The 11,212-nt window shown below is 42.0% G+C and overlaps 1 protein-coding gene across 1 annotated transcript in view; it reads left to right on the top strand.

Moving 5' to 3' along the window:
* Positions 1 to 11,212, top strand: part of LOC109465134 (rho GTPase-activating protein 18-like) — a gene marked incomplete at its 5' end in the record, with an annotated part of 26,689 nt that overhangs the window by 11,452 nt on the left and 4,025 nt on the right. The window contains 6 exons of the mRNA XM_019762276.1: positions 989 to 1,066; positions 5,596 to 5,755; positions 6,951 to 7,033; positions 8,310 to 8,513; positions 9,402 to 9,476; positions 10,113 to 10,178. Of these exons, the coding sequence (XP_019617835.1) occupies positions 989 to 1,066; positions 5,596 to 5,755; positions 6,951 to 7,033; positions 8,310 to 8,513; positions 9,402 to 9,476; positions 10,113 to 10,178 (666 nt within the window). The remainder of the gene's footprint in view (positions 1 to 988; positions 1,067 to 5,595; positions 5,756 to 6,950; positions 7,034 to 8,309; positions 8,514 to 9,401; positions 9,477 to 10,112; positions 10,179 to 11,212) is intronic.

The following is an 11,212-nucleotide window of genomic DNA, read 5'->3' as shown; positions in this document are numbered from 1 at the left end:
TCCTCAGCTATTTTCCACCACCTACAACACAACCAGGGTCACTCTTTCAAACTCGAGTCCACGGATGTCTTAGACCGCGAAACACGCTGGTGGGAACGGGGTGTTAAAGAGGCAATATATGAAAGAATGTACAACCCCACCCTCAACAGGGAAGGGGGGCTACGGGTCGATCTTTCCGGCACTTGGGATTTGGCACTCCCAGCCCCGAGGACAGACAACACTTAAGCTCCTGTCCTGTATAACAGGAGCTTTCAGACTAATTTGCATCATCTTGTCTTGACTTGTCTGACTTTTGTTCCTTTTTCGACTTCCAAAAATTTGTCTTCACTTTATTTGCATATCAATCAACAGGTTGTGTATATAAACCTGCTTTCCCCTCTGGTCTCTCAGTCACTGACGAAAGCTTAGCCTAGTGGATACTAGCTGAAACGTCTGACGTTTTCAAAATCATATCCAGTTGCTTGAGTAACTGTTTTTTGGCAAATCTGTATTGTTCTCTCATTAGTCCAATTGTTCATCATTATGTTTACTGTCAAGGAAAACATATTGTTTTACTCAGTTTCTTCCTCCTCCTCTTCTGTTCCAAACACTAACCTCTGACCTGGCCAATGACATGAATTGTTGACGTCACCATGGTGACTGGTGTTGGGTTACATAATGTTGCAATTTCATGGTCTGCTCTGCTCCTGTCACCATATACTCGTAGTACATTGTACATGTATGTGAATGTGTTTGAGTAAGAATTAACAGGGCAGACCATGTCCGAAGGTAAACATTTTGCATTTACTTTGCAAATGTTACTTCTCTAGTTTTTATGTATAATATAGAATTAATGCTATACAATGTACCTAGACACTTGAATATGTATAACTTTCACAAAATTAACCATCAGAATTTTTCATACATGGTCCAGAAATTTTTTTAAGATTGCTGTACAAAGCAATTGATTACAACATCCGTTAAAAGATCTCAATTTTTTCTTCTCTAGATCATTCTGTTCCTGGAGGAAAATGCCTTAGTCATTGAGGGGATCCTGAGAGTCCCTGGGTCGGCAGCTAGAATAAAAGTAAGTCTTCATCACAGCTGTTTCACAGCTGCACAGTCATACACACGGCACAAAATCCCTCGTTTCCGTGTGAGAAATTGCCGCACACTTTCCCGGATATTTTAGGTTTCCGGTAGAACCCGGGGGTTTCCGACCTGCACACGAAACGTGTCCAGTCCCGTACATGTCCTGTACACTCCCGGAAATGAACCACTTTTTGTGTGCAGGTCGTGTACTGGACGTTATATGCCCGGACACGATCCCTGTACATCCCCGTACACGGCAGGAAATGGCCGTGCACCGCTCCGTGCGTTGCTGGAATATGCATAATTTAGCGGCAATTATCACCTAATTATTCTCCACACGGCAGCGGAAATTCGCCGTGTACGGGTCGGACATGCCGGTACTACACCCCCCCCCGGCCAAAACCCGCCCCGCTCTCGGGACCGGTTGCTCCCGTTCCCGGGACCCGTTGGTCCCATTCCCGGGGCCCTGCTGTTCCCGTTCTCGGGACCCCACTGCACCCACTACGGGGACCCCCCTTCCTGCTCCCGGGGCTTCGCTGCCCGGCTCCTGAGAAATCGCTTCCCCCGCTCCCGGGACACATTTCGATGTTTTAGGAACACATTTCATTCATAAAAAAAAGTAATACATGTTTATACTTCATTCATCGTTTTATTGGTATAAACAGGATCGCCATTTACAGACTGACAAAAATAACGCTCTATGTATAGTGTATACACGTTATGCACTATGCTAACACTATACAATAATGTAACCTGGTACTTTACAAAAATGTGTAGCCGAAACATAGAAACAATAGCTTTTTCCCGAACTAGCCTTCCAGGGACTAGACTTTTAAAATCGTTGGACCCGGTGTAAACTCAGAAATTACTAGTAATTAACAGATTTCTCTAACTTTAAAAAGTAAACTAACATCACATCTCATCACAGTCACCTCCAAATAGAAGTCCATTTTAGCAAAAAATGTCAAAAAGTAACTAATACTGACATATCATCAGGTTAAAAGAGGAAAATAGCCCTCAGATCATGAAAGTGAATGGCGCTTACACAAACAGTCAAAAGACTAAATTTTCAATAAACAAAGAAGGCCTCAAACAAAGTTCTTCAAAATACATGTACGTGTAGCAAAAACATAATGGCAGACCTAACATGAAGTTAAATGAGGCTTGGCAGAAAACAATATCACGTCATTACAAAAAAAGATCATTTGCTCAGAAATTAATTACATGAACACGTATTCAATTTACAATGTCGTTAAAGACAAGCTGTCGGTTTCGTAAAGTTTGCGTTGTCGCCTCTACAAAATGAGGCTTAGTTGTAGATTGAAGGCCAGGAGGTATGCCCCCCCCCTTGCTTCAGGGGACCATAGCGAAATGTTTTCATCCTGGAAGGACAAACTGCCCCATGTCTGTCTGCGGGATGGCGTGGTGTTGGTGTCGGTTGTGATCGCAGTCAGGCCGGAGCGGCGTGCTGGGCGCGGGGTGCACCCCGGGCGGGAGTGCAGCGGGGCCGGCCTGGGTCGTCGGAGCCTGCCGGGCGCTTTAACACAGCACCCTCGCCTTTAGATCTGAGCCTGGGTGTGCAGTCTGCCTGTTTGCCTCCAGCCTGGCCTGCAGGACATGGAAAAACGAAAATCTAAGTCAAAAGTCGAAGGCATTTTTGAATTTCATTTGAAGTTACGTGTACATGTACTAGACGTTTTATAAACAAGCCTGGCAAAGATGCGGACGTCTGTATGGACACATTTCGAGGAGAAGTCATTTATCATTTTTTAACGAATGTTTTTAACGTCAGACAGCAACAATTTTGTCCAGATGAAAAGGCTCCATTCATCAAGCATCAACGCCTACTTGTTTCTTTTCATCGTAATCATGGGAACAATACAAACACAACATTTCCCTCGGTAATGAAAACAATTCAAATTGTCAAGAGCCTTGTCGGCCTTCGTATGCAAAGATATACATTTGCATAGACTCACCCTCTTCTGTGTGACTGCAGTCGCTTTTCTTTTTTCTTTTCTGAGCTCTCCGACAGCCTGGCGATAAAGTTTCTTCAAATCGTCTCAAAGTATCCCAAATCCGCGCCTGAAAAAAGTACATATGTTCTGAGCAACATACAAACTATATCGATGTACTTCTAAGTAGAAATAATAAACTATGTTATTAATCAGTAAAAAAATAGTGTACACTTCTTGCCAAAATAAATATTTCTGCCGTAGGCACAACTTAGCCAAGGTTTTTAAACAACATGTTTAAGATATATGTAACGATAGTGCCGTGTATATAATGGTATCCTTGTTTTAGCTTACCCTTCCTCCTGTCGGTTTGCTGGTTCGTTGCGGTGTTGTCCTTTCAATGTAGTAGAGTCATTTCTTCCGTTGCGAAAACGAAGTAACAGAACGGAATGTTTGACGCCATTTTAGTTCAGGAACATACTAGTAATCTTTGCAAGCCGAGACAAACGTGTTTTGAAAAAGCAAACCGTCGTTGTGACAAAGCAAGATTCAAACGACCCACCAAAACAAAGCATCGCGTCTCTTATTGGCTGGTCCCGGCGAGAGCGAGGTAGGATTGGTCGTCAGTCATATAATCACGTGATCGCGTTCAATACTACAACGATCTTGTTTTTATATTATAGGTTTTAAGTTAAATCGCCTGTGCAGTCTGAACACTTGGATGATAGGATGTTTCTGATTGTGTGAATGTATTTATTTCAAGGCAGACAAATGATCTTCATAATTCTAATTCGTCATGATTACATGGCTTTATTCGTTCTAGAATTACACAACTTGTCGCTCACTAAGTGAAATAAAACCGCACTTCAACTCCAACATAACCTTACTCTTTGTAAATGTATCCAAAATCCACAATTAATGTCATGAGGGTTGACTTGTTTTGCTGGATTTCAGTATTTTACCAGGCGTGGGGACGCTGTGAGTTCTCCCTTTGTTTACACAAAGGCTATTCACATAAACGGACGCCATGTCAGACACATCGCAATACACATCGACCGAACTTCAATGTAAAGCTTGCATATTATTACCCATACATGTACCTAAAAATCATAGCAAACTGATCAGGTCATGTTAGTTCAAACCCCTTTAGTCAAGCGTTTGATTACATCATGGTAATGAACCTCACGGATAAACTATTATTTCCAAAATAAAAAAATTCAGATTTAGACCGGAGTGTAGATTTAGGTCATTTTGACCGAGTAGGTCATATAACCCCAGCGTCGGGGCGCCCTACGCTCAAATGTGCTTTGTCGTATGGACGACATCACGACAAATCAAGCCAAGGACGCATAGGTTCAAATGTTGTATTAACAATCCTTGATCATTCTATATCTAATTTGCTTAGATTAAAGTGCTGGCAACTTTGGTTCAAGTAATTATCACCTGAAACATGAATACACGCAGTACCTAATTACCCCTTATTGTTAGCCGCTCCCCAACACACGCCAAGTGTGCGGGGCGTAAATTTCCTTGCACGTGCACGGCGAGCACAATTCCGGGAGTGTAAGGAAATATCCGGGGCCGTACACGCGGAGCCCGGAAATCCATGGACGCGACCAGGACACGGCGAATTTCACGGGCGTGTGCGGGACTGGAAACTCTTGGAAACGTGGTTTTTCATACAGTGACAGTAATCATCAAACCTGTCCCTTGTATTTCTGTCTCAATTCTTTGTAATGGACGTAAATGTTGTACATGACGGGAAATATTGGTACACAAGAAATGTCGGGAGATTTTCTATTGTGTATGTACCCAATGTATTTATTGCATAATGAAGTTACTGTCTTGTACTTTAAGTCTAGAGTGTTATATGATAATCATTATTTTTGTTGGCATGGCATGGTGGCCTTGAAAAGATGTTCCACCATATCATCCACTGTCACTATGATCATCCAAGAAATAATTGATTAAATCAATAACCTTTTAAGCTTTAGTTATTAAGGCTATGGTCTCCCGTACTCTATGCAGAGCATAGGGTTTGGTGCCCATGTCCATTTCCTTAGCCCATGTCCATTTCCTTGGGCGACACACAGCAGTTGTACAGGGCACTACAGCAGGGGGCTAGTCCGCTGGCAGTGCTGTGTGTTTGACCTTCCCACACTCTTTCTCATATGTGCTGAGTGCTAAGCAGAGAAAGAAGTGTGTACCATTTTTAAAGTCTTTGGTATGACCCGGCCGGGGTTTGAACTCACAACCTCCTGGTTACAAAGCGAGCACTCTGCCAATTGAGCTATTGCACCGGTCCGTAAGGCTATGACTCAATGGCAATTTTGATATTTATGCTAAGGTCATATTTCCCGAGCGTGGCATGGCTGGTAGAAGTACATAGAACTTAATGTTAGCTTATTAATTAACTTAGCTTCCTCAATACATTTTGTACTCATTGACTTTGTCAGTTTGCAATTAGCCCTAGGGCATGAACTTGGAATAATTTTAAAGGACATCAATTTGAACTTCAGTTATAAACGTTTTTCTCTTTGTGTGTAACTAGTGTACTTTTCAATGTCTTCAGAATCTCAGGAAAGACATAGAGGAGAGGTTTAACCAGGGAGACTTCACGTGGGACAGGGTACGGCCCAACGACGTCGCCGCGCTGCTCAAACAGTTCCTACGTGAGCTGCCCAACCCCCTGCTAACGTATGAATACCTGTCTGCCTTCGCATCTGTGGAACGTGAGTCTTTAACTCTGCTCATGGTTTGGTTGTCTTGCATACTGTAGGTCATTCGTGTCATACCTGGGCTACAATAATGTCCAGCCCATGTGATAACTAGCTTTATATCATACCCGGGCCCTGATAATGCTCGATAACAGGTTCCCGACCGGGCCATTCTTTACGGTACGGCCCGGGCTCCATGGCTTCCATAGAACAATTCGAACGCGTTTTGCCCTAACCGTGTGCGCCGCTTTCGAAAATTCGAATACAGAATTTGGACGTTGGATTAGTTTAGAGACACCAAACTTAGTCTCATTTTGCATTGAAAGGTGCGTTTTCTTGGGTGGGTGTGACATAAATAAAATACAACACTGTGTATTCCGCATCGCAGTCGGGCCGATACCTCGGGCGATACGGAATACCCTGTGTTGTATTCTATATGTATCAATGGTTATCACACTGGCTTCCAAAACTTCCATACAATATTTTGAAGGCATTTCCCATGCACCACATGTGCAGCTTTTGAAAATTCAAATACTGGACTTGAATATTGGAATTGATGTTGTTACAATTTTTGGTTTAGGGACACCACATTTCTGAATTTCTGACACATTTCACATTGAAAAGTGTGTTTTCTAGGGTGGGTATAATGTAAATAAAATACAACACGGTGTATCGATCTGGTACCTCAGGTGATACAGAATACAGTGTGTAGCATTCTGTCTTTCATTTTTGCAGTGACTTACTGGGAAATACCCCTTGTCTTATGATGTATAGGTACATGTATGGGAACTTGTAAGAATTTTCTTCTATTTTGTTCAGAAAATTCAGATAAACAATAAACAACAAGAAAAGAAGGCTGTCCAGGGATCAAAATACTGGGTGCATGTGCACCCAAAATTGGAGCTGTGCACCCAATTTTTTTCTGTGGGTGCACTGGTGCACCCAAATATTTTTGTAGGTATTTTTGTACTATACAGTAATACTTGATATTCTTGGCATCTAATTTTCAGAAAATTGTCTCAAGTACAAGATTTTGAAGTTAGCTCCCATTTCAGATTAATGCTCAGAAGAGGAGCAGTAAGATCTGTAATTATTGTTTTATATGGTGCACCCGAAAATTTTTCTGTGCACCTAAATTTTTAGGTTGGGTGCACCAGTGCACCTATTCCCAAAAATGAATTTCGAGCCCTGCTGTCCCTGTTGGTTACAGATATCCCTGACAGGAGGCAACAGCTACAAGCACTCAACCTGCTCATCCTGCTGTTACCTACTGTACATAGAGACTCCCTCAAGGTACAGTACTGGTATCATTTTTAAAAACTGATAGCTTTTCAGGTCTTTTCTTTTGAACATGCCTAATTGTTCCTGCTACTTTTATACTCTTACCTACTGTGCATAGAGGTCACTTCTAAAAATTGCTAGTATTTCAGTACATCAAATGACAACCATTTCATAACATAATTTAGTACTTTTAGCCTACTAAACATTAAAGTAGAGGCTCCCTCAAGGTAGGATACTAGGACGGCTTTAGAAAAACTTACAGTATGTGTCTTCCGTACACGTAGTTCTCCCTTCTGTTTCTTTTACTATTTTAGGATAGTTAAGATTACTGTAAGTCTACAAATTTCCGCGGTATATTTAGATTCGCGGCATTCGCGGGGACCTTTGTACCGCGAATCTATTTCCCCGCGAATATGTTTTGCGTAAGTGCGCCCCCCTCCCCACATGCATTCACGACGGTAAGCGAAACACAAACACACGCGATTCACAAATCACTGCAAATCAACTTTATTCTTAGCAAATGTTGAGTACCAAATTTTTTTAAGTTATACTGATGTCAAAAAATTATAATATTATGAGACACCGAATCGCGATACTGCGGCACTGGCCGTGTCAACCGTGTACCGCCGAAAAAAATCTATGCGTGCAGAGCGCCGGCCATGCGCGCCCGGGCGCTTGAAAATTGCGGGAACATCGGGCATATCTACAAGTATTTTTATGAAAAATATAACGGCTGGTACCTGGGAAATGTTAGTTGGTTATCTTTTGCGCCCTGCTTTGCGGGCGTTTTTTTCTTCTTCTTGCTTTGCTGGATAGAAACGCTCACCGTGGGCCTACAAAACCGAAGGCGACCTTTGCATACTTCCGGGTTCAAAATCTCGCCGAAGACGGCATAAAATTGCTTAGTAATATATATATATTCTTTCGATTATATGCATTTCTTCACTATAGAGTATCGATGTGTAGTCGTGGAAAATAGCATTTTAGCGCTTATTTCCGAACAAAGAAAATTGTTTACACGTGCATCAGATCGATCGAGCTTTACCGCCGGCAGTCTCGCGCGGTGCACGAAACAAATTTTTGCGCCGCGTTTTAGGAGATAAATGCCGGAACACGAACTTTTATTATTTTAGATATACACTTTACAAATAATTCTTTGAAAAATAGCCATGGAGAAATCGCGAATCTAAAAATACCGCGGATTGTCCATTTTCCCGAAACCGCGAACTTTAGGCCCCGCGAATCTAAAGAGACTTACAGTAATATGTTCTATGTTTCTATCTTTCAGTTGTTGCTGAAGTTCTTGTCCAAAGTGGTGTCTAAAGAGAAAGAGAACAAGATGAACATCAACAATGTGGCCATGATCATGGCGCCCAACATGTTTCTGGTCAAGTCCGGATCAAAGAACGTCAACTTCAACGAAGTCAAGATGGCGGCTGGGACGTCGGAGATTGTCAGAATGTTGATCAAGTACCACAAGATTCTATGGACAGTAGGTTCCATATTCTACATAGGCTAAATCTGAATTTTCTCCCTATCTTAACCCTTGTCCTGTGGAGCACAACAATTGTTGTTCTGCACATACAGTACCATCTATATAGCACCCTGTATAGGTACGATTTGGGGGTATTTCTCGTGCAACGCATCACACCGCAGCGAAACGCAATGAAAGTGGGAGTAACTATGCTACTGCAGGGCAAAAAAATGTGGGGGTGTATGATCTAATTAAGACATGAAATTATTGAAAAATATTGTGCAAGAAATGCCAGCAGGACAAGGGTTAAAAAGGTCTTAAAAACAATGTAAAGAATGACTTCTGCATAAACATATTGTATATATTAAGTAGCACGTAGGTAGCACGTACTGCGCCTGCACAAAAACCCTGATTTTTCACAATTTTGATTGAATGTTTGTTGTATCAGAATTTTGCCTCTTGCAGACGATATCTTTCCAAACACAACATTTGGAAACTACAGACGGGATGTTAACCTTATATACACGAATACAACCTTATATGGGATATAGGAAAGGAAAGTTTATAGCAAATACATGTACATGCCCGAGGGCTAATTGCAGTTTAGTTACAAACAACATAAGAAAGAAAATACAGTGGTATGTGAGACTATATCTACATCTAGCATTATACTACATTCTACAACATACATAGTAGTAGTTTTACTGGGTTTGACTTCTTCTCTTCAGGCAATGGAAGACGAATTTACCCACTTCTATAATATGTGGGTTTTAGTACTAAAATTGTTCTGCCGATGTGCTATGCACAATACATTACGGGTTTAGCGTAGGGGCAGTACGTTCTGCGGACATGCTTATATAAGTGGCAGTTTCCTGAAGGTATACAATGTGTGTATTGTGTTCGCAGGTGCCTTCCTTTATGGTGATGCAGGTTCGTCACTTGTACCAGGTGGAAAGTAGGAAAACAAAGGACTCCAAAGGGGTAAGACTTACTGTTTTCCCCAGTCTGTCACTGAGATGGCTACAGGTGTGTGGTAATGGCCATGGTCCATACATTGTGTCTTCAACATGCCATCAGGGTTTAGAAGCAAGATATGTTGTTTGCGGGGCACGTCTGGTTAAAACTGTGGCCACATAATTTACAGAGGCAGACAGTTGAGGATGTCCAATGGCAGTGTTTTCTTCATTCTGCAGTGCTAATTTTTGACTATTGAAGATTTCAGGTGGTTTAGAACAAAAAGGGGAATGTGACATGATTTTTTTTAGGTCTGGAACTAGTTACAGACATTCAGGGTTTTTCTTTTTTTTACTTGAACCTTAACATGTAGTTCCAGCAAACTGGTAAACAGCACTGATGCAAGTGGCAATTTTAGGGTACTGTGTAAAGCCTTGGTGACAACCTGCCGTACGTGCTTTTTGTCCGTAGGATTCCGTACGGAGGCGGTACTCACCACGCACGGATGCCCTGCATTTGCCCATGTTTTTGCACGTAGACAGCACGCAGAAGCATGTACGGCGGGTTGTGACTGAAGCTTAAGATGTGTAGATCATTATAATGTGTAATGTACATTGTGTGTGTTGTAATGTAAGATTGAACATGTCTTACCTGTTCCTGTAGCTGATGAAGATTTTGGGCAGACATCACAAAGAGAAGAAAACTACCCTTCCCCCTGCTGGCCAGGAGGTAGGAAACTTCAGCAACATGATATACATTAGTTTTATATACTGTACAATCATATTGTACAGTAGTTTCATTACCTTGGTAGGTCATAGAATAATAAGGCCTGATCTACCTTGTTTTACACTTTCTGGTCCAAAAATAGGAGTGCTTACCACTGGGCCATACATTCTACTCTCAGTTCAGCCCCTCATATTATTCTTAAGTCCAACCTGCCCAAGAAGACCACCCAGGTAAAGTGGTCGTCTTGGACAGGTGGTCTTCTTGAGCACGTCAAAATTAATGTTTGCACCTTTGGAATAGAAATTTGGGACCCCAGGAAAAGGTGATTGTTATGGCCAGTAGGTCAGCACTGTTCTAGTGACCGTCCATCTTTCCGTCATTCGACAAAATTTTGACGGTCATGATTGACAAAGGTTTTGCCCAATCTGCCATCATTGGCAGACAAAAACAGTGTGTAAAGATATGGAAAGAGATCTTTAAACTAAGCCTAAAGTCTACCTGCAAAATTTACCCCTCATAATGGAGGAAATACAATTATAATGTTGAGGGGTCAAAATTTAAAAATTATCCTGGAGGAGCATAATCTACCCCCAGATCCCCTAGGATATTGACATGATATTAGGCCACACCGACTTAATTTTATGGATGACATCATTCCTGTAGCCAGGATTTTGAATGGGGGGGTCCTTCCCACTGCTTGAGGGGACCTCGAGCACCGTAGGCGCGAGGCGAGCGCCGAAGGCGCGAGCATCCTAGGGGGGTTCGAGGGCATGCTCCCCCGGAAAATTTTGAAAAATGAACCTTCTAAAATGGCATTTCGTGCGTTTTTGAGAGGATTTCCAAGAAAAAATCAGAGATAAATTTTTATTCATTGACAAAGGGAGCAGTTTTTCTACGATTCCAGTCCATCTTTTCAAGAAAAATCTTGGACCTTTACATAAAAAGTGGACCAAAAAGTGGACCTTTACATAAAAAGTGGACCAAAGAGTGGACCTTTACATAATAAGTGGACCAAAAAGTGGACCCTTGAGCCTTGT

The sequence above is a fragment of the Branchiostoma belcheri genome, unplaced genomic scaffold (assembly GCF_001625305.1).
Source record: "Branchiostoma belcheri isolate BF01 breed outbred unplaced genomic scaffold, Haploidv18h27 scaffold149, whole genome shotgun sequence".
Lineage (NCBI taxonomy): Eukaryota > Metazoa > Chordata > Leptocardii > Amphioxiformes > Branchiostomatidae > Branchiostoma > Branchiostoma belcheri.
This window is presented reverse-complemented; position numbering and strand designations above follow the sequence as displayed.